Source organism: Triturus cristatus, chromosome 4_2, assembly GCF_964204655.1.
Source record: "Triturus cristatus chromosome 4_2, aTriCri1.1, whole genome shotgun sequence".
NCBI classification, from domain to species: Eukaryota; Metazoa; Chordata; class Amphibia; order Caudata; family Salamandridae; genus Triturus; species Triturus cristatus.
In genome coordinates, this window is record NC_140586.1 from 222547467 (window position 1) to 222571887 (window position 24421).

Consider the following 24421-nt stretch of genomic DNA (forward strand, 5'->3'; position numbering starts at 1 on the left):
TTTCTGCAGAGCTGGACAGCCCCCCCTCACAGCCGAGGAACTCGACCGGATCAAGCCAGCCTTTCCCACATCGGGCTCTTTGCATAAACATAACAAGCATTTGCAATGAATAGGTCTCGCACTTCTGCAAGTTTCAGCTATTGACATTGCAAATAACAATGCCTTATTTGTTTTCAAAACATAAATAAAAGGCAGTCATTAACAATAGCTTAAACTCACGTAAATGCGAGACCTATTGCATTGCATATGCTCGTTCTTTAATGGCAACACACTTGTCAGAATCTGCAGTGTGTCTCATGCTACCGCTTCTGTAACAAACTCGATGGTGTTTAGGCAAAGGTTTTAATACTACTATACCCCTTCTTGGATGTGTTTTTTTCCACAGCAAAAACCTTAGCAGAATCACTTTTTCTGTTCAGTGTTCAATTCCTTAACATATCTAGATGTGTTTTCTATGTGTCTAGCTACCTCTAAGGTTTTCTGTAAAGATGGATTCTTCAAGTCGAACAATCGCTCTTGGATTTTAATGTTGTTTGTCCTATTTATAAATTGGTCCCTTAAAATCCCCTCATGCAGGACCTTAAACGTACATGTAGATGCGAAGGTCCTTAGCATAGATATATGTTGTTCCACGGACTCTCCCCAGTAATTGTGATCTTGAAATAAAACTTGTGTGTCTCTACCATTATACTGACTTTTTTGTAATTCTCCGATGCTTTCACGACCATTGAATATTCATCATTTTGTACATTTCCGCCCTCAACTTCAACACCCCCTTGATTAGAAAGGTTTACTCTAGTTAGAATGGGTAACACCAAGCACTATTCGATGATCAAATTTTGCTTAACGCCCCAGCAGACCAGTTGGTGTAACCCACACTGCAGCCACCGGCAATGCGGTCGAAATGTCTGTGTCCTCTCACAGCTGCACAACGTGGCCAGCCGCAATCGCCAACACACTTCACAGTTGCAGGTTTTGCAGATCGTGCGGCACACAACTCACAGCAACTCTTTATTCAGCCTGCCCTCTGGGAAACACCATCCCATCCTCGTCGCCACTTTTAAGAGGTGCAGACAGTGGGTTTAGATAGAAGAACTTGCTTGAGATAGAAGTAACAACTCCTGGACATGTCCTTACAGCAACTGTCTCCTCCTCTGTTAACCCTGACAAGAATGCAAGAGCAGTTGATAGGACACACCAGTGACACCTCATGTTAAATCACGTTTTGGGAAGGAGGAGATGGGCTAATGGGACATAGTCATGGTATGTGAAGTAGTCTACCATCCCGGGGTCAGTTCTACAGCGCTTTTACAAACTGGGCCAAATACAACCCTTCTGCATTGGATTTTAAAGGGTAGCAAGGGCAAGCAGCCACAGGCTTTTCAGAGAGGTAGTGTTGGAGGTATGAGATCAGAACTCAAACACACACTAATGTTAGTATTTTTGGAAAAAGGAAGTACTTCTCAATTTCACAGTAGTACATATTACTACACAATGCAATCCATCATACAATATGGTACCCCTGACAATGATTCTCTTGATTGGTGCTACACGGAGTCCTCCCCCATCCCATGTGACCATGGTTGTATCCACGCCCCAGCAACACTATGGGAGCATTAATAAGGCTTAGATGCCATTTATTTTCCCACATGTCTAATGTGCAATGAATCATTGTTACTCAGGTTTTTACCCTCAGTGTTTTTGCTGGTAGAGAATCAGTTTGTCCTACGAGCTTCCTTTAGTGAAAGCTCAGCAGGTCAGTCCCACTGCAAGCAGAGACCTACAGTGGTCGAGTTCAGTTTCCTCAGTTGAAAGAGAAACTGGCACAGCTTGCGTCTTCTCTGAGCATGGCTTCCCGTAATCATCTGGTGTGGCTCAGTAGCGGTTGGTTCTGCTGTGTGGGTGCTCCTTGCAGTCATAGCCCACTTCTGTGCTGATGCAAAACGTGGCACAGCAGTTGCAACCCACAACAGGCTGGTACACACAGTACGGCAGAGGCAGCCCATCCTAGGCCAGTACACAGAGCAAGAGAGATGCAGCCCCACCATGAGCAGCTGCGTAGGTGCACAAGACTTTCACAATTCTCATCAGGAATCTTGGAGACTCACTTTAGCAGGTTGCTGCTTGGCTAAGCTTTTTCAGGCAGTCTGCTTTCTCTGGGGGCTCCCCATGCTAGGACAAACTGGGCTTCTCCTGGACAATCTCTTCTGCAGGGACAGTTCCTTTCCCTCTCTAGGAGGGTATGCTCTCAAGGTCACAGGAGAGGGCCTAGACTTTGCATTCTTCAGGTCATGGATAGGCTTCTATGCATAATTGGATAAGCGGGACGCCAGGGACAGAAATAAGTCAGGATAGCAGATACGCATGAAGTGTGGGGGTGCACACCCATATGCCATGTAAGAGACATTCATGTCCCCATATGCCACTATTCACCCATCATCTCTCTCCCCCAAGAGTCCCTAACAGTGGGTCAGCTATCAATAGTACTGCTTTTCTACAGTGTTATTCCTTTACCAGAATTAGCAAGACAATATTTCACAATTGGGCACAATGCATTTTTTTTATTAACAACCATAATTAGAATTCTCTAAATCAGGATTGTTCAAAGTTAATTCATGTGGTGATAACCCATATATATCCACATCGAAGACCAATGTGGGTCAAACATTTTTTTAATCTGGTGCCAATTTGGAATATGCAGAAAATAGCATCAGGAACACCTTTATTCTTTGTATCTGGATCATAAATATGTAAATATCGACCAAAAAAACCTCTGATGGCAATTCTTTTATTTTAACTTTTTTTTCTCTCTTTTTTTTTTTTTTAAAATGAGGTGGAGCAGAGACCTGTTCTCTGCCACATTTCGACTTGCAAGGAAACATGCTGCTTTCTTTTTTTCAGGATACGGACTCCTCACTGTTGCTGAAGTGCTGTTGGGAGTGTGATCAGGGTCCCCCTCTCAGCTGCTCCTGCAGTCTGAAGGAGATTACTGCATGAGGTGGTGCCTCCAATGTTCTGCCACCCTGAAGTCGTCCATTCAGACACGTAGGTGTGATCTCTCACCAGTTGCTTGAGGTCAGAGGCCAACAGCACCAGTATGTTCACAAGAGAAACAAACATACAAAAAAAAATCCAAACAGCCCTCTGAAGGGAGCAGGAAGGAATGCATAGCCTTATTCCCTTGTGCGGACTGTACTACAGCTTTCCAGGCATAGGTGGGAGTGCGCCAGGCATTGCCCCCGACATTCCAGTCGTGGGTCCCAGCAGGATCTAGAATAAAGACAAAATGTATACATTTATAAAGAAAGAAAAGAAAAAAATCAAACTCCTCTCTCCAGGTGCCTCCCAAGGATACCACCAACCAGATGTACGCAGTTCCCAGAAGGAAGAGTGGAGAAACTTACTAGGTCCTGCTGCCCTCCAAGGATCTTTTAAACACGCTCTAGCATTTTGCTACCATGCATTAAAGAGCAAGGGGAGTCCAGAACTGTGTCAACAGGAGCCCCAGCTAATTAAGTGGACTACCAAGTATAGTTCAGAGCCCTGGATCTGATCGGCCCGCAAGCACTGGATATCTCTGGCCACTAAAACGAAGGCATATATTAGCATAGACATTGAGACAAGCAAGGGTAAGATTGGAGACTTCTAGCGATCTGGACCACGGCGTCAAGTGTATAGAGTGCTCGGGGTGCACTCCAACCTACTGAAAATAGACGAGAATGAGGAGGTTCAGGAAGGAAGAGAGAGGAGGGAGTAAATATGGAGGTGCACATACCTGGCAGTGTCAGCAGAGGGAGTAGCCAAAAGGCATCCAAGGTAGAACATAAACTAACCAGGGGTGTGGAAATGATTAAAAAAGCTACTTGGCCAAGGGACAAAATGTTACAGAAATCTACTTGCCCTCTATAAATATCTGCTTGCCCTACCTACTGTATAAATCACTAAGCTAGTTCTGCACAGAGAGAGCCTGCACTGCAATCAGTGCAACATATGTGCAATACCTATTTCAAATGCCAGTTCAATGTGCAATACATATTTCAAATGCCAGTTCAATTATGCCGTGAATGCTGATGCACGCTTATATGCAAATGTCGAACTGGCTGGTTGTACAGCATGTGTGAGGATGTCATTGCGCACTGAATGCACGTCTCAGCAGGTTTGTCTGTGACAGACTTTCATATGTAAAGAAATTATATCTAAAGACAGAGTGCAGACTGGTAATTGACTACATTTCTTGCTGTCTTTGGGGACGACAACCTATGAACCTGTAGGACAGAAGGGGTTTCTCCTTCGTATGGCCAACTCATAGCGCTCCTGCTTCAAAAGTACGCAAGAGATGTTCTGATAAACATGTGTGGATGGGAATAACTGCACTTTTTGGCCAAGCTTATCAAATCTTCTTGGAGCAGCAAAATCATGTAGCAGAGGTACTGTGGTTCACTTAAACCATATCCACGATTCTTGTCAGAGTTTCTATACGTTTTATGGGGAAGTTAAATCAATTTCTCTTTTAACACTCTTGGGCAGGTGTAAGGTGGTTATATTAGGTTGTATGCAAGGCAACATCTGCACATTCTTCTCCCACACAAGAATCATATACAAAACTGGCAGTATCAGTGCAAGGTTCTCTTGCACAGTACCGGTGTAGTAATGGCGGAAGCAGCAGCAGAGTCTTCACTGATATGGAGAGGCAACTCTTCAGATAATGTGCAAGTTTGTCTAACTCAGAACAAAAGTTATGTAGAACATATGACACACACTTACATAGCAGCAAATAAAACTTCATTCCCTTCTCACAGCAAAGGGAAGGACAGCTAAGTTAAAGAAACAGTCAATCTAGGAGTGGAGGGCTAAAGATCATTGTGATGGAGGGGTAGTGAGTCACTGGAAAGACTCGGCATTCCATGTCACACCTAGCAAGGACACTTGGGCTCAATCACAGAGTTGGAAACCCTTTCCTGTCATAATGGATATTCAAGGCAAATTTGACGAATTAAGATTATTTATGCTTCAGCTACCAGGATGTCTAAATCCAATATTAACTGTTCAGCTGAACAGACATCCAAAAGTGCCACTACTTGTTTTCATTTTCTCTGAGTCATCTAACCCCTTCTGCAGACTGACTCACATCTAGTATTTCCCTGAAGGACCAAAAAAGGTTGTAGGAGGAAGGGAGCAGGGGGTACACCAAAACCATACTTAGTGCACGGACCAAAGCACTGCACAAATGCCAACATGTCAAAGCCCATCTCTCCCTGCTTCCTAGCCCTAGCCATAAGAGGTGTAAAGGTCTTTGAGTACACACGACCCATCCTGTATAGTGCATTTGATTCTTTAGCAATTAAGGAAAATCTACAACTCCTCTCAACCTGAACCTGCCCACCACCTCAGACAAAATGGAAACGCACACCTTGCACTGACGGCAAATAAAGTTAACACCCCTAATTAATAACTGGAACATAAAGCAATGTATACAGCACCTACTGCTGATGGTTGCAGGCAAAAGACCCTCCAGTAATTGCCCCACCCTTCATTACAGATAATACGTAAATACAATAACGCACAAATGTGCTATTGTTTTTTTTCCGCACAGGGTACATCTTTAGCCAGAAACGGTTTGGAGATAGATTGCTAAAATATAGATCCGTAGTAATCTAGGAACCAGTTAGGTCTTAATAACTGACAAACACACTTTGGGAGTGAGCCTTTAGCTGGAGTGCTACTGCAACCAGATCACATCCCAAATTTCCGGACAAAGGCAGAGAAAGAAGACATTAGGAATGTTGGAGCACCATGCTAGAGTGCGGGTGAACTAAGCAAGAACACTTATGGTGGCAGCAGGTGTGTGAACACACAGCTATTTTTCTTGCTCATGCACCCTGTATTCCCATTCCTGCAGGTGCTCTGTTCTGCATTGTGAAGGATAAGTGATGGGGTGTACAGGTTCTACAACCTGCACTTAAGAGTGCACAGCACAAGAATTATGCACTAGGTGCACTCATAGGCTGTGCTATCTTGCTGGTGTGTGTTCTTCTCGCACACACCATAGACTGGTTCTTACCATCCCACCACTAGCCCAGCTCTTGATCAGCTACTACATTCTAAAGTCGAAAGGGCTCAGGTTCAGAGCACAGCGTTTCTTTTCAGTGGAGAGGACGACAAAGTCATTAGGAACTGGCCGAAAAATCCTTGCACATGTGTGCATCAAATGCATATTTGTTTTAATTGGTGCACAAGCAATGGGGTTGACGGGCCAGTACTCTGCTGCAGCACTAGATAAATAGAGTGGCCGTGCATCTGCACCTGCATTTCAGATACCGCCAGTGTCTGATGCACAAGTTTATCAGGTATAGGCAGTTAAAGTGAAACCGCAATGCATGCCCTGGCAGCTTTAGAGACCGTGTCAGAGAGACAGCTGGGAAGCGTAGGCCCTGTGAAAACTGAATTTCGTGTTTGAGCACAACATGGAGCTTGTCATATATCCTTTATACACATTCAGCAATGTAGAGGGTGCGGAGGGGGGCAGATCTCGGAGCACAGGGCCACACAGAGTTAAGGGGACGAGAAGACAAAAAATACAGGAACCTACATCCGATTCCTAGAATGAGGACAGTACCGGAGCAAATTACAAAGGGCAGAGGGCGAAATGACAAGAATGAAAACCCCTCTCCTCCCTCACCCCCTCCCAAGTCTCTTACTAGTGAATGCTGACAGTGCATTGCATTGAAGCAATGTTTTCCCGCTCTTTCATGTGCAGCTTTTCTGAGGCATTGAGATGCCCTGCATTTCATGGCCTTCAGAAATGCGCAGACATTCTATTTTTAGGTCTCGGCTGAGACAGCGCTTTAGCGCTGCTCTGGCGAGACTTATAGTAAGGGAGTTTTGGAAGTGCAAACAGTGGCTTTTCAGGCCTCCAAATACAGGGCATGTGCGCCGGGCGCGCACACCATTTGGCAGCCTGAAAAGCACTGCCTGATCACTTGCTTTGATGTCCTCAGTGAGCCGCGTGGCCACTGAGGACATCAAAGTGCACACCATTTGCCACCCCCTTCTTGCTTGTTTCCTTTGATCCCTATCTTTCCCTTTCTCAATCTCACCCTGCCTTTTACAACTGCGGCCCGCACCAATGTGCCCGCCCCCACTCCCTCCTCGTTTAGTTTAGTGGGCACGGCCGTCTTTTACACGTTAAGCTGGGGAGCCGTTTTATCGTTAAACAAAGGAGCAGTATCCTGAGGGGATTACTTTAAATGCAACTTTAAAAAAAACTTGAAATTTTTTCCGCAATGTAAGCGACACTTCCAAGTTCCCCGTCCGGAATTCTGTGTTGTTTACCCAGAAAAAAACAAAGATTTTTCCCGTCAGTATTTGATGTACATGTCATTTTCAAACTGTACGTGCTTTTAATTAAATAGTGATTTTTTTTTTCTTAGCCACAATTTAAACGTACATCGTGTTTGAGTTAGAAATGCAAATGTAACAATCATTTGTAAAAGTGATTCAAATACAAAGCGCTACACCAACGATGTATTTATTTATTTTTAGAAAGTGTTATATAGCGCTAGTTCTTCTGGGAATGCATCCATTATAAAGCAGAGGGCTCTGGATTGGGCATGAAGGGGGCATGCGGGGATGCCTCCAGCAGCAGCGCTGTTCCAGGGCAGCGCTGTGAAGTGGCGCTGTCTCTTTGTCACCCGCCTGTCTCGCGCCGCAGTAAACGGCAGCTCTTTGTACTCCAGGCATTCCTGTGGATAGTTTATGTTGTGAATCACCCCGTTCACAGGCAGCTCTCGTAGGTGGGAGTGGCAGCTCGTTCCCGGGGTTTGCTTGCTGTGTGCTCTCGGTGTGTTTGTGTGCCTTTGGTTTCTGCGACATTTTGCTCTCCCCTTCCCAGCAGAGGCGCAGGAGGCCCGGACGCGTGGACTCGCGTGACCGGACGAGTAGGCGCCTCACCTGCGCACAGTCTGGTAAGGGCTCTGTCTTTATTTCACACTACACTTGTGGCGTGGGTGTCTGTAATCTCTGCTTGCCCGGGCTCTCTGATCATGCCATACAAACGGGAGAGGCTGCGCGGGTCGCATGGCACCAGTGTCACGTCTCCGTTGCATGAAGAAAGAGACTGCCTGTGTATGATTGTCTTAACCAGGTTCCACTGGTCTAGGAAAAAGTATGCTAACACTTGGCAACATTGTGAAAGTTCTCATTTGTGGCAAAGCTCTACACACTGCTTTGAAAACAAGTTTACCAGATGTCATTGAGTACATTATGCTCCATTCCTGTGCTTCAATGACCTAGGCATTATGGGTGTTGTAGTCTTGGCTGATTGCCGCTGCACCTGTTGAAGCCCAGGGCTGGAATGTGGTGTCCCCCATTACATGGCTGCGTCTGGTGGTTCCGTTCGCTAATGCGCGATTCTGTGTGACTCCTCCCCCATCACATGTTGGCAGTCCATACAGCCTGTCCCACCCTTAAGATTGATAAAAGGAGTACCATATAGTTGGGTAATAATAGACATCTGTTACATAGTGCCAAGAACCTGAATACGTGCTAGCAAGGACACATGCCATGTTATTTCATGCTATGGTGTTATGTTTTGGGGTCCTCTGTAGTAACGCGGGCGCAGAGGCATGCCATGGTGAATAAGCTCCGAGGCTGGAATGGAAGCTTTTAAAAGTGAGGAGGGCAAGAATAGCGGAGTCCCCTTCCTGCTCAGAGTGACAGGCAGTAAAATGAACCCCCTTCTACCACAATATCCTCGCCTGATTTTGAAACTGCCATTAACTTCACAAACACCAAGGGAGGGGTTTAATTTGGGGGGATGGGTTTTAACGGTTTTGTTTCTAATTATTATTGTATATTTAATATGTATATGTTTATGACGCATCTAAAATGGTTTAACCTCACTGCTTACGGATGCTCATTTAAACTAACCGCAGCATTCAACACTATGTAAACAGTTGTTTTGATTCCGTCACAAACATACTTCCGAGCTGCTGTGTGTGACCCAGTGTCACGTGACACATGCAGTGCGCTCTTCCATTCACCACAGCAGCGCGGCGAACTCTGGGTAGTTGCACATCAGCATGAGTTATATCCCTGTGTGTGACGAGCTACGGGTACAGACCTTGGGTTGGACCTCATGCCATCAACGTCAGAGCATTCCATCCTCTGCCTCCTCACTATGCATTGTTGTTCTCTTTCTATGTAGCCTACTTGCATGTAGCTAGCGCTTACTTCCACTGAAGGGGGTCGAAGCGCTTCGTGGTGAGTAACATGTTACTCCAGAAGAACTCAAGGTCAGTGTTGGTTATTTTGGTGTATTTGTGTTAGTATTGAGCTTTCAAGGAAACCATTCCAAGCGTTTACTCCAGTTTATTAGCAGAGGTATCAGAGCTAGAACTAGAAGTGATTCCTAGCGCACTCACAGAAGTGTAGCCTGTTATCCCTCCCGCTCAGACAGGCTCACATCCATGCAACAGGGCACAGCGGTGTGTTCACTACCAGAGGAGTGTCTTCGCCCCCAGGCTGCAAGAATACAGGAGGCACATGTGACCTCAGAGTTTGAGCATTCTAAACGATGGGCGTGGCCATAGGAAAGGGAATTCCGTGTTGTCAAAGAAACCAGAAAGCCTGGAACAAAACACCTGAAGCAAAACTGAAGTAAGTAGATAGAAACATGCTAGGGACTCAACAGACACATTTACAGCGAAGAGCTCAATTTTATCTTTACATCCGATAGCAACTACAAGGACCCCTTGTTAGGTGTGGCACCTTCAGGCAGTCTTGAATGTTTACCCAAAACTTCTTTCCAGAGTGCTGGTATTTTGAAATGATACATACAATGTTAAACAAGCACTGGTAAAGCAAATTGATCTGGCCTTGACAAGCTAACATGCTTTTTTAATGTTTGTTTGCAAACACTTGTAATATACATTAAAAGTGATACATTAAATAACAAGCATTTGCAATGCAATAGGTCTCGCGTTACTGAATGTTTGAGCTATTGGTGTTGTATTATTATTACCAATGCCAGTAGCTCAAACTTTAATAATGCGAGACCTATTGCATTGCAAATGCTTGTTTCTTCTGCAGTGTCCCTTAAGCCCACCCACAGACTGAGATAACCAATAGTCTTAATTCAATATCGTCCCGGACCCCGTCTAATCATAAAAATACACTCTAGACATCACCCGTTCCTCATACACAGACCCACTCATCTTAAACTATCCCAAAATACATGCACAGTCGCCCACACACCCATAAAGACCACATAAAACATCCTTTCGATACAAACTTCAGTTTCCCGGCAAGGTATGTAGTCCAGTGTCAAAATTGTTAACTGCGTTCGAAACATCTAATCCTGAATTTCTCTTCAGGCAATTTGTGATCCTGACGAAACGAGTTGACCTGCCAGTGTTTCCTGAAAAACCATTGAAAAACAAGCCAAATGAGTCACAGTTCACAAACAAAGAAGTGACAGTCTCCTACGCTGACAGGTGGCGCGCATACACCTCTGGCAGAACAGACCGATGTAACACACTCCTGAAGGCTCACAGTAGACACCCACCTGCCTTGGGAGCATGCAGCCTCACAATTAACATTGTTACAGTCCCGGGCCTCCCCACCGGTATCTGATACTCGCTGTCAAGTCTCTTGCACGGCTGCTTCTTGGTGCTCTCGTCAAAGCACAGATTATTAGAAGTGAAGGGGGGGGAAGACACCCATTTGCAGCAGCTGGTTCCTCAGGCCCCTCTGGGGTTAACTCACGTGCTGAAATGCTGAGTTTCAGACAGCGCTCAATTCATGTTTAAAAGAGGCAGTGGCACAGTTGTTCCTGTGCCTGGTAACATGATTGCGACGCAGGGGAGAGGAGCGTGATCCAATGCTCATGACGATCAGAGGTCTCAAAAGGTTCTCTAAGTTTCTGTCGTGATTTCGGATTGGATGTGCGCCCCCAGAGAGCCCACAGCTCCGATATTTATTATTCGCGCAATTTAATGTCTACTTGTCCGTCGGACAAACTAGACATTAAATCTTCTTGCCCATCATAACCATCAACATGGTTCGGGCGATATGATTCCCCCACCCCTGACTAACAGTCAGGAAATTAAATTGAAGCGGTAAAGAGAAGGCGTCTGTACAGACAGGAAATGTGCACAACAACAGGAACAAAAGTGTGAAGGGCAAGTTAGAAGAGGGAGCGGAGGGGAGGTTAGTAAGGGGCACGATCTGCGTCTATTTCAACAGAATATGTTTGCTGCATCTGTAAAATGGTTGTTTTTACATGTCTGCTGATTCTGAAACCTTGGCCTGGTTACGTCTGAAAACATGAGCAAGGAAGTAGAAGACCACCTCTGTTCTATCTAAATTAGGACCCTGCATTAAACAGGTGGGCGTCCAATAATTTTGATTCACGGTCTCCCAAAAAACCTTCACATTACTCCTCGTTTATGACATGAAGCGATGGTTGCACTGCTTAGGGCATCAAACTCACAATATCACCTCGAAGAACGCATATTGAGAATAGGAATCCTCACGTTTCTGTGTAACAAGCTCAAAAAGGCATATCTAAGGATCTCATGGTCCATGTACGCCGATGATCTTCTCCTATATATTCGAGACATTACTGAGGACCTCACACCCATCTGGACCACACTGACAGAATTTGCAGAAGCCTCCGGGCTAAGAGTATACTGGGACAAATCCACAGTTTTCCCACAACATCCAAACCCCCCCCTGAGATATCTGGCTGGGCGACCAGAAAGTGACTTGGAGTGCGGAGGCCCCCCCCCCCCCGATACCTCGGGATTCGTCTCTACCACTCCCCGACTGACATATTTGAGGCAATCACTGCAAAGCACTGGCCGGCATTAGATCAGCGGCCGGATTCTGGAAGAACCTCCCGTTAGCCCCGATCGGTCGTGTGGTTATAGCCAAAATGATAATAGTCCAGCGGTTGCTATACCACTTCACAAATCTACCGGTAATCCCGGCCAGAGCATTCTTCCGAGACTTAGACTCTCTCCTCAGTTCGCTAATATGGGGGACAGGCAGACGTAGGATAGCGCTAACTAAGTTACAACTACCCACCACACAAGGGGGACTGGCCGCTCCGTCCTTCGAATCCTATTTCCTGGCAGCACAATTACAGTGGCTGTCCTACTGGACAGCAGGCAGACATATAGGCGAAACATACACCGCAATCGGCCAAGTGCCCACCCCAGAACTAAGCCGCCTATTACTACCAGGCACAAAACCAAACGCACATATCCCATACACGTAGCAGTGGCACGCAAATGTATGCAAAGGATACACTGTATGTTGCCGGAGAAACCTTCGTACTCTCCTCAGCTACCGCTGGTCAGCTGGCCCAAACATTAACATTATTACACTCCTAACATGCTTCACACATGGACGACCTGCGGCTTCACCGAAATGGAGTCCCTATTTGACGACGGACAGCTCAAACCGTTCCCACAGCTTATGGACGACTACGATCTCCTCCCCCCCACCCCCCCGGCCAGTTCCTACTTCACCGCCAACTTCTCGAAAGCTATTGATTGCACCACGACCTATCAACGGGAGAGCCTGCTACTCATCCGGTCATCCACAGAATCTTACATATGGGAGCGGGGCAACACTTGACCATATGGTTCTGTAAAAGCCATTCGGGAACTTACAAACAGACCCCTAGAAGCCCTACGAGCCACCTGGGAGGAAGAATTAGGGTGCCCACTACACGAGAAAGAATGGGAGATGGCCCTCGAATACCCCAAGAATGTGTCTAGAAACGCACGTTTTAAAAAATATACTATTCTATTTCCTACACAGGGCATACTTAACACCAGCACGCCTCCAAAGATTTTACCCCGACACCCAGTTCCTTTGTCCCAGATGCCACTCACAGGCAGCAGATTTATCATCACATGTTTTGTAGCTGCCACACACTACAACCATATTGGCACAATGTTCACAAATCACTCGGAGATTTCACAGGGCTTACACATCTGAACATGTGGGAAGCCTGTGCGCTAGTTATTTTCCAGAAACGGAAGCAACACAAAGTGTCAATCCGATTTGTCTCCCTGGCAATTTTATTGGCTAAAAGGAGTATAGCCATGCACCGGCGAGCCCCCACAGGCCCACCGATTGCAGCATGGGTGGGAGCGGTACACAAGTGGGCAACGGCAGGGGAGGAAACACAGAGAGGAAGAGGTGAAGGGGACATGCAAAGACCCCATTTCTATGGAGTAGACCCTATTGCTGCACCAATTCAAACAGCCACCTACTCATGACGACCCAGATAGCTACCCGCACACCTCTACAGACCCACAAGCCCAGATTGCAAACACGCGCACTAGATCTCCTCCTGCAGCACGCACGTGACGTCGCTTGCTATTCTCGCCACGCATCTCACGAAACTCGAAGGCCAGACATTGGAGCAGGACCAACTGTATTTCCCCCGACCCGCAGTGACACACAGACATACCAACTAGCGAGACACATCGCCCTGATACCCCATTTCACATCGGTTCCCAGGATCCCATGAACGTTCTCCCAGTTTCGCATCCCAGTTCTATATAGAAATCATTTAATGCAAGACCTTAATAATGGCAGGATACATGTCCATCTATTGTATGATAAACAATGTATAATGCTATACAATGCAAAGAATGCAAGCAAATTAAATGTATCCTAATGCACCATGTTTCTGTAAACGACAAATGCCAATAAAAACATGTTTAAAAATAAATAAATCTAAGGATCTCATTGGTACTGCAATCATACATTATTCATCCAATATGTCTAGGGAGGCAACTGCTAAAATAACAGACTTTGAGGAAGCAAGAGACCAGTAGTGCTCCTACAGAGACGCTTGTCCGAGGGTGAGGGAATGCTCCTGAACACAACCCCTAAAGGATGGATAGCTAAGTACTGCTCTTAGCTGCTGCCAAGGTGTGACTACTGCTGAAGATAACAGCCTTTACTGTGACATCGGCTGGCAAGGACTGAGAGTGCAGCTGATGTAACCGTTCCTGGAGGGAGAATCAAGTATGCTTTTGTAGTGACACCTCCTGGAGTTACTGACCGATTCCCTGAAGGAGGCAGAGAAAAGTAAGTCTTCAAAAGCAATAGTCACCGACTTGGTCCTGTGAATGTTGCTGAAGAAAAACACCCCTTGGGGACGGAGTCAATTACTCTTCTTACATGGCTGCTGGCTAGAGAACTAAGCTCAGATTCCACAGTGCTGGTATGCTTCCAGGGAGGGAGAGGCAGCTATTGCTTGTAAAGTGTGTGCGTGGGGGGGCAAAATTATTGCAAATGACTGACATTATTTCAAGAACTCCAGAAAGTATAACCGGTATCCCCAGATGTGGGTCCCATGCTCACTGTTCCCGAAGACTCAAGCTTTACCCTACTGAAGAAGCCCAAATAGGTTGAAATCTGTCGGGGTTGCTTGTGTTCTCATTCAGTGGGGGCCCTGCCTGGTAGTTTAGGCTGGACTGTTGTCATTAGTGCAGGACCAAGACGGATTGGGATGGGGGGCAATGTTGCCAGATTGGGCTATTTCCCGCACAATTGGGCGACTTTTTTCCCAGTTGTGCAGGAAAAAACCATGCCTGGCGGGGGGCTTCTTTTTGAATGTTGTGCGCAATTTTGTGGCCTGGGCGGGCGCCGACCATGAGGAGTCCGTCGCGTGAGTGCGCAGGCCAATGTGGGGGTCCGCCACGGCCGTCAATCCAGTAGCGCGCGAAAACGCTACCAATGACGGCCCTGGGAATCATTTTTTGGCCAGCCCCTGCGTGCGTGCGTCACGGTGCGTGACCTCAGCCTGACGGAGCTCTTACTTACGGCTCGGCTCAACGGTGGACGCCAGGACGCATCATGACTACACCTGGATCCGGCCATGTCTTCCCCTTCCAGCTACCCTCAACCACCGCGCAGGACAGGTCTGCCCCGTGAGGTGCTGGGCTGGCTGCAGAGCCTGGACCTGACTTTCCCGGTCAAGAACGTTCGCAGGTAACCGGTGCAAGTAACACCAAGTGCTCCCTAAACCAGAATAAGTTCAATAGTATTCACACAGCGCCAACATAGGCTTCAGGCAACACCTTTTTAGATATACTATCTGCATAGTAAAAGCAATGCATTTACATTGTGCTTTTATTGTTATGCGTCACTTTGTCAAAATGCGGTCAGAACTCCGGATTGATTGTATGCTCCGTGGCATCCTACGGTGAAACCGTGTTGTACTACTATTGCCCCGAATTCAGATGAAGCGGTCATTCAGTCCTTCGCTTAATTTTTGCTTTGACGTACGCCGCTTCTATATTATGTTTCATAAGAGAACGGGCGCTGTATTCCCGAGGCACGGTATATTCACTTTGTACTGTCCAGTTGCTTGAATTACGCAGCTATAAAAAGGTGCAAACTGTGCAGCATACTGTTCCATTAACGACAATCTGTTGGCATTATAGGGCAACAAATCATTTTGACGTTTAAATTCGAACTGTTAAATATGGATGCTACTGCTATATACAATACAAAGATTGCCTCGGAAAGAACACAATATACGTTCTGCAAGTTCAGTTCATAGCTGTGCGCACGTGATCTTATATGTGGAGGAATGCTAACTGTAAATAATTTTTGTCATGCGTGGAAGCGCCAAAACTTCATTCATCTTTCTACCACCAAGAGTAAAATAGATTGTGCAAAATATATACAATGACCCTCTAAACAGAAAACAACCTTAAAAATAAACATTAATTGTAATAAACGTTGCACCAGTTTTATTTTACGCAGTCCAGTGATGTTTACCTTCAGTTTTGGGTTTACTTTGTGTTCATGCAGGCTGTGAGAAATTTGATTATTTAGAGTGGGTGAACCCTTAGAGTCACTAATGTTAAGAAATGATCGCTGCTGGAGTAATCTTCAGGAAGAAAAGGCAGGAAACAGTAATTGAAGAATCCGTCTTTATTATTAAAAGACGTCCATGCAGTCCGAGGTCAAGCTAGTAATGCCCACTCAAACCTCGTTAACGGAGCTCCCTCCAACCCCCACATTCAAGCATAAACATCCTCTGAAATGCGCCTACATGTTACAGAAATGCATTCTTTTAACTTTAAAGACATTTGATCATGTATTTGTTTTTGTCACAGAAACACGTAAACTGAAAATCTATGCATAGCATAGTGTGCCACCTGACTGGTATTTTGCTGCTTCTGTCACTGTATCCAGATATAGAATACCACAAGTAAACAAGCATTGGCATAGCCAATAGGTCTCGCTTTTGGGACATTATAAGTATTTAGTTATGCAGCACAATATCCTTGGTGCAACATCAACTGTTGCATGACTAAACACTTATAAGGTCCCAAAAGCGAGACCTATTGGCTAAGCTAATGCTTGTTCAAAATAGGGTGCATAATCTTTAAACCCCCACCGCGAGAACATGTGTAATGTAATGAATAATGAAGACACTGAGTTTTACAGACTTTATTACACAAATCCAATTTAGAGGGAGCAGTAAATTGCACAGACCACTATTTCTGCCTTGCTTATTCTTTGTTTTCTACTATTGTATTCTGAGAAGTGCCTGTTTCACATGACAAAGTCACAGGGAGAACTGGTCTTAAAAATGAGTAGCATTAAGGCAGGTGCCCAGTTAACACCCTCCCACCATCTGTATATTGAATAGAATGTATATTTGTCGTTAAAATTGTTTCTGATGTCTATTTGCGCTTAATTGGAGACTTGCTAATTTGGGCTGGTTTTTGGGCTGGAACTGGTCTGATTGGGCTTATTTTGGGCTTATATTTGAGCGGCTTTGGGCTTGGGATGGGTCTAAAAATCTGGCAACACTCATGGGGGTGTGGCCAGCAAAATGGCCAGGTAGCTGCATTCACCGCAAGCTCCGCTGGCCCCGGACGAAATCCTGTCATTATCCTGTTCCTCTTCACAGACAGAAACACACCATTGGGGAGCGGAAGGCGTGAACGTGCGCTAGAATGCCCAGTGTAAAACTGGTCTAGACCGGGGGCTGCTTTATGAGACTTTATCGGCGCGCGGACTGGTGTGTAGTCTCCAACAAAATGGCAGCCAGGCGCTGTGAGGGAAGCGGAGCGCCGGAATGGCTGTGCTCTCCCTGAGGAGGCTGCAGTGCACTGCAACCGGAGAGAATTGAGGCGCCGCGGCTCGGGTCCGCGGCGCACCCCGTTCCGACTTGGGCGCGAAGAGCTCCAGGTGGAGACCTGAGGGAGCGCCGGTGCTTCAGTGGTGGAGCGGACCCGATTTGCTGAGAACTGGAGGGGCCGGGCGGTCCCCTACAACAGCCAGAGAGAAGCCATCTGCGGCAGGAGAGACCCCATAGACCCTGCGAGCGGCGGCGAAGAGGGTGAATCGGCGGGACCGGCTCCCTCTCCCATGTCGGAGTGCGGCCCGAGAAGGCGGAAGCAGATGGGGTGCTAACGAAGAGACCATGGGCTTCTGGCTTCCCCTTTGAAGGTGGAGAGACCGCACGGTACGAGTGGGCTGGAGGTGCGCCAAGGGGGTGGACTTTTCCCCCTCTCTTTCCTATGCTTTGCCACAGTGCTACACAAAGGGGCTCTCGCTATTGTCCCCCCCCAATCACCATTTGCCACTACCACGCTGCCTTGGCTGTGAGGACACTAGAGGGCCGCTTTGCTAGGCTGCATAGTCGCAGGGTGTGAGACAACACAGCGCTGGTGACGATTGCGCCATGTGCCTGTGTGCACGGACTAATTCTTTGTAGTTTTGGCACTGGGAATATGCTGGACTAGTAGAGAGAGACGAGGGGGCCAACCAGGTGTGCAGACGGAGACCCACAGGCACCTTGTAAAAGCACATTAACGGCAGAGAGGAGATCCCTGACAGACCCTGTGTGGCATTGAAGGTACAAAAGGGGGTGGTGATGGACGGAGCATCAGAACCAATCAAACACTCACACCCAGTCAACAGATCTGGGTTTGATCCATCACCGTTCTTTAGCCCACTCTGCCACCCCATTTCAGACATGGCCATATGCAAATCAGTCTGACCCTGTGCCTCATGGGAACAGTCCAGCCCGAACTGCCAAGCCATGCCTTCCCTGGACCGGAAAAAAGCTTCCTAGGACCGGTTTCTGGCATGTCAACCGTCTTCAGCCAGGCTTGCTTGAATCCAGTGGCAAAGTGAACAAGGGACTCACGTCTGAGCATACCCTGCCAACTTATGGCGAACAAAGCGGTACAAAAGGGGGTGGTGATGGACGGAGCATCAGAACCAATCAAACACTCACACCCAGTCAACAGATCTGGGTTTGATCAATCACCGTTCTTTAGCCCACTCTGCCACCCCAGTTCAGACATGGCCATATGCAAATCAATCTGACCCTGTGCCTCATGGGAACAGTCCAGCCCGAACTGCCAAGCCAAGCCTTCCCTGGACCGGAAACAAGCTTCCTAGGACCGGTTTCTGGCATTTCAGCCGTCTTCAGCCAGGCTTGCTTGAATCCAGTGGCAAAGTGAACAAGGGACTCACGTCTGAGCATACCCTGCCAACTTATGGCGAACAAACGCTTTGTTCGCCATAAGTTGGCAGGGTATGCTCAGACGTGAGTCCCTTGCTCACTTTGCCACTGGATTCAAGCAAGCCTGGCTGAAGACGGCTGAAATGCCAGAAACCGGTCCTAGGAAGCTTGTTGCCGGTCCAGGGAAGGCATGGCTTGGCAGTTCGTGCTGGACTGTTCCCATGAGGCACAGGGTCAGACTGATTTGCATATGGCCATGTCTGAACTGGGGTGGCAGAGTGGGCTAAAGAACGGTGATTGGTCAAACCCAGATCTGTTGACTGGGTGTGAGTGTTTGATTGGTTCTGATGCTCCGTCCATCACCACCCCCTTTTGTATGGCATTGAAGGGGCTGGAGTGTGTGCCAGAACCCCCCGTCCCAGCGAGTGTGGTCACAACAAGATAACTAGCCGGTATCACAGAATCAGTGCCCCTGGTGGGGAGCTGCATGCACCATCTCCCTGTTGGCTTGTGTCCCACGACGACGAGTGTACCCTGTCAAGACTGACGGTGCCCTGGGGATCCTCGCGTTTCGAGAGCCCAGTGATGGTGGTCAGTGCGGGACTGAACGTCGGGGCATGATGACGAAAGATAAAGATCCCAAGGCTTCCAAGCAGGGTAAACTGGATAGATTCGCTAAGGTGCTGTCGGCCCCCGCTGGGGAGGAGGGTGGCACGGTATCCCGCCCAGACACCGACGCGATACTTCAGGCGATCCATGCATCTCGTGAAAGCCTGGAAGGTAAAATTGCAGAGGTCCAGACAGAGGTTTCCTTTTTGCGCCAAGATCTGCAAAAGTTTTCCGAACGGGTCACCAAGGTGGAGCATCGAGTGGCGGAACTGGATGACGCCTCGCGATCCACAAGTAAGGATGTAGCGGAACTTCTTGCAACTGTTAAGGACGTGGCTTGGCGTGTGAATGATGCTGAAAATCGGCCCTGAAGAAACAACCTGCGTTTTATAGGTTTTCCAGAAAATGCGGAGCGCTCGGACCCGGGCCACTTCCTCCTAACATTTCTTAAGGATGCCCTCCCAGAGACGCAATTTTCCTCATGCTTGGTTATAGAAAGAGCTCACAGAATGCCGGGAACGCGGCCGCAGCCGGGGGCTCCCCAAGCCCGTTGATTGCCCGGTTCTTGAACTTTCAGGACAGGGATCTCATACTCCAGGAGCTGCGCAGGAAGGGCGAGATTAAATACGAAAACACCAGGGTGATGGTATTTCCAGACTATTCACCTGATGTTCAGAAGCTGCGACGCACCTTTGACCCGGTAAAAGTGAAACTCCATGCCCTTGGCATCTAATATATGATGCTGTTCCCAGCCGAGCTTAATCTTCAAAGGGACTACGCAGTTCTTCCAGATGCTGGAGGAGGCATGGTCCTGGGTGGAAGAACGGCTCCGATTGCGCCGTGAACCGCCGGCCCTGTCTGTGGACAAACAACCAAGTTCTATTTGGGAACGGCCTATGGAAAGGCTGTGGCGACGAGTGTTGAATATTGGACCCCCGGTGGAGCTACGCCGGCATCATCCCTGAGACCGAGGGAGCGGAAAATCCCAATCTCGGACACGGACGATGACACTGCTCTGGACTGAGTCCCGCGCGCCCCAGAAAGCGACGACAAATGAAGAGTCGGACCAGTCAGAGAGGTAAGACTCCATGGACATAGACAATGAACATCCCCTCTGGAACAGATTCAACAGCTGGAGGAGACGGGTCAGGGCCCCCCAGGGGTGGACGTTCGGGCGCTGTAGCCACAATGCGAGGGTGAAGAGGAATAAAGATTCGGGGCCGGACGCCCTCCTAACCACACTGCACGACTCCGGAGGCTTGGTGAACTTTTGGGACTCTAGCCACGATAAAGGAAAGTATACAGTGGGTTGTAGTTACTGTAGTGGGTTTGCCTTTACTGTGAAAAGGGGGACTATACAGTAGAGTGTCATTCTTGTAGAGTGCGATAGTTGAGTGGGTGGGGAAGAGGGGGCGGGTTACAGACCTGAGTGGCTTACCTACACCAGTGTTGTCCAGTTGACAAGCTTAGGGGTGGTGGGGGTACCTGCAGAGTGTGGGGAGGGAGACACGATGAACTGTTAACTGTTTTGAATTACGTGTTCAGAGGGGGTGAGGGGAGTTTAGTTCAGTTTTGAATTTTTGCATGAATACCGACATTGATGTAGATTGGCAATGCACTGGTAGTGGTATTGACATTGTACTGACAAGGCATGATTTGGGTGTTGTGGGGCACCCGGGGAGAAATTGGGATGCTTTGATTCTCCTGTCACAATGGCAACGGGTGGTTTCAGTGTACTGACGTGGAACGTCAATGGGCTGGGGAACAAGATTAAACGGGGGCTGGTCTCCAATTACCTTAAAAGGCTCAAACCAGATGTAATATTTCTGTAGGAGACACACCTTGGGGGCCCCCACTATTCATTTCTGGGTAGGGGGCTCTACACCGGGCTTCAACAGAGGTTCGAGAGGAGTGGCGATTCTGGTCAGAAAGTTATCCCCCTTCTGTGTTACCAGACGGTGGGTGGACCCGGATGGCACATATGTAGCAGTCCAGGGCTCCTGGAACCACAACACATGGGTACTCAGTGTCTATGCTCCCCCATGCCTTCAACAACGTACGTTGGATAAACTGGCGGACATCCTATTGCAGTCTGGCCCAGCTACGCACATTATTGGGGTTGACTTTAACGATGTAAGTGACCCCACCATGGATTGCACATTGACCCGAACTGGGTCACACAAGGACACTGCCCTGGCGTGGTTTCAGGAGGCCCTGGGGCTCACGGACCTTTGGAGGCGCCATCATCCCTCAATACGCGCATACTCTTATTTTCCTGGGGCCCATAGGGTGTTTTCACGGTTAGAATACCTCTTCGCCCCAGCTGGAGAGGATGAACAAATAGAAGAGGTGGACTATCGGGCTAGGGGCCTTTCAGACCACTCACCATTACACATGCGGGTGGGTACACGTAGGGGAGGTCAAGGTACTTCGTGGCGACTACATGCCTGGGCACTGAAAGATGAAGCGGTGGCCAAAGAGGTGGAAACTGAGCTTTATTTTAGAGAAAACATTGGCTTGGTACAGTCAGCTGTACTCTGTGGGAGGCCTTTAAGGCAGTGTTGCGGGACCGGGCCCAAAATATTATTGCCCACAGGAGGAGGCGGGAAACCCAAGAGATTCTAGAACTGGAGTGCAGGCTAGTGGACCTTGAAAATAGTAGCCCGTCCACACTGACTGAGCATACCCTCCGCCAAATTGAAGTTTCCAGAAGAGAATACCAGGCGCTGGTCACTGGGGAGGCATGGGCACACCAGCTCGCGGTTCAGCGTAGATTGTATGAGACGGGAGATAGAGCAGGTAAATTGTTGGCTTGGCAGGGTAGGAAGGAACAGGAGTCAAGATGGGTTAACTCCCATTAGGGAACACGGCCAGACCCATACCACACCCCAAGACATTGCAGGGGCTTTTGCCCGGTATTATTCGGCACTGTACGCACCACAGGCGCTGGTAAGTGAAGCCAGTATCACCCAATACGTCAAAGAGATTGAACTCCCGGGGATAGGCTAGAGGAAGATATTACCCTGGTGGAGGTCGTCGAGGCCATCGGCCGCCTGAAAGCCAGGAAAACCGCATGCCCGAAAGGGATCCCAGGGAAATTTTTCAAGGCGCACAGTGCACTACTGGCTCCACACTTACTCAAATTGTTTCAGGCTTCGGAAGATGATGGAATGCTCCCACCGGATCTCAGATTGGCAACAGTGGTGGTGATACCCAAGGTGGGGAAGCCCCCAGAAGAGTGTGGGTCCTACCGTCCCATATCATTGTTAAATATAGAAACCAAAATACTGGCTACTACCCTTGCGACGCGTCTCCTGACCGTCATCACATCCCTGATACATGGTGACCAAACCGGCTTTATGCCGAGACGCGCCACACGATTTAACCTGCAAAGAGTGGCTAACTGGAGGGGCGTTGTCCGCAATCGAGAGGAGGCCCACCTGCTCCTGTCACTGGACGCTGAAATGGCGTTTGACACGGTCCATTGGCCTTTTCGAAGATGTGCGTTAGAGAGGTTTGGCTTCGGCCCGGAGTTTAGGGACTGGGTGGCGCTACTGTACACGGCCGCAGAAGCTAGAGTTCGGGTGAATGGCGCCTTCTCAGGCACCTGGCAGATCCAGAGAGGGACTAGACAGGGATGCCCCCTTTCCACCTTACTGTTTGCCCTTATACTTGAACCCCTGACCTGTGTCATCAGAGCTGTCCCGGCGCTGGGAGGGTTTGTTGATGAAGCCCGTCTACTAGACGAGGAACGCATATCACTGTATGCAGATGATATTTTACTATACGTGACAAACCCGACAGAGACACTCTCCCAAATGCTACAGATATTCGAGAAATATGGGCGCCAGGCTGGGTATAGGATCAACTGGAGTAAGTCCACCCTATATCCAGTGGGAGGTGTGGTGGCGCCACAGGCCTACCCCAACTGCTTGAGATGGTCAACGGAAGGCTTTACATATCTGGGTCTATATATAACCACAGATGTGGCACCGGGCTTTGTTTGCAACCTCCGGCGGGTTCTCTCCAACTTCCAGGAGGATGTCAAGCGGTGGAGAAGGCTCCCGCTGACAATTATGGGCAGGGCCGCCATGTATAAAATGATTACACTTCCCCAATTGCTCTACATGCTGCAAAACACCTACACCAAAATACCGGAAACCGTGTTTAAAACCATAGGCAACGAACTGCGCATACGTCTGTGGGATGGGGCCCATCCATGCATTGCACTACAAACACTCCAGAGGAACCCATACAATGGAGGTTTGGCCCTACCAGACATTAGGGCGTATTATAGACCTTCCCATCTTATCGTAATTAATGAAAGGACTCATGCACCTGGGGACCACCCGACATATAGGCTGGAGAGATTGCAATTTAGGAAACACACTCACTTGCATTATCTCTATGGGGGCAGGGGAGGTAGCCACTTGTTGCAAGCAACCCAAAGAACGATAGAGGCGTGGAAAGGCGCTGAGAGACAGATGCAATGGACCACAAACCAACGAGAGAGGCACACCGATGTGAGGGGAATAGATTGACGGAGATTAGGAAACTGCGAGGGTTTAAGCAATGGAACTTAATTGGTATTTCTAGAGTGGGGAATGTCTTAGAAAAGGGGGTGTTGGCCTCTTTTCGCTCGCTCAAAGTCCGATATCGGCTTCACAGCACCCAGGCTTATGCATACCTCCGTCTGAAGCATGCATGGAGCGACAATACCGGAATATGCCCAGTTAGAGGCGCGACTCCTACAGGAGGAGATCCCAGCTAAAGCTATCTCACATACCTATAAAACGCTACTTAATAACATGCCGGATAAACTGGGCCCTCTACGAGCCAAATGGGAAAAAAACACTGGGGTGCTGGGTGATCTTGATTGGGAAGCGGCACTCACGCATCCACGTGAGGGGGCATTAAATTACGGTTGCGTCTCATCCAATATAAAATATTACACAAGTATTTTGATAGGGCAAGACTGCATAAAATAGGGCGAGCTCCAAGTGTCTTCGATGTCACATTGAACGTGGAACAAACATACACACTCTCTGGGAATGTGACGAAGTCCAAACGTACTGGGGAAAGATTTTGGCAGAGCTGAATAATATACTAGAAGTCCAACTAGAGTTGGAACCAAAGGTTCTCCTTCTGGGGATTCCTACGGAGGTGGACATCTCGAGGCACAAGCTTGTCCTCGCCAACCTAGGGTTGGTGGTGGCCAGACGAGACATAGCCAAATACTGGGGGGCCCGCGACTTCCCACCTTGAGTGAATGGAGGGCGAGTCTTGACT

The 24421-nt window shown here is 48.1% G+C and overlaps 1 protein-coding gene across 1 annotated transcript in view; it reads right to left on the minus strand.

Annotated features, from left to right (window-relative positions):
- Positions 1-2546: 2546 nt before the first annotated feature.
- TOMM22 (translocase of outer mitochondrial membrane 22) overlaps positions 2547-24421 on the minus strand; it is a 44691-nt gene continuing 22816 nt past the window's right edge. Inside the window, exon 4 of the mRNA XM_085601290.1 lies at positions 2547-3270. Within this exon, the coding sequence (XP_085457416.1) occupies positions 3196-3270 (75 nt within the window). The 3' untranslated portion in view covers positions 2547-3195. The remainder of the gene's footprint in view (positions 3271-24421) is intronic.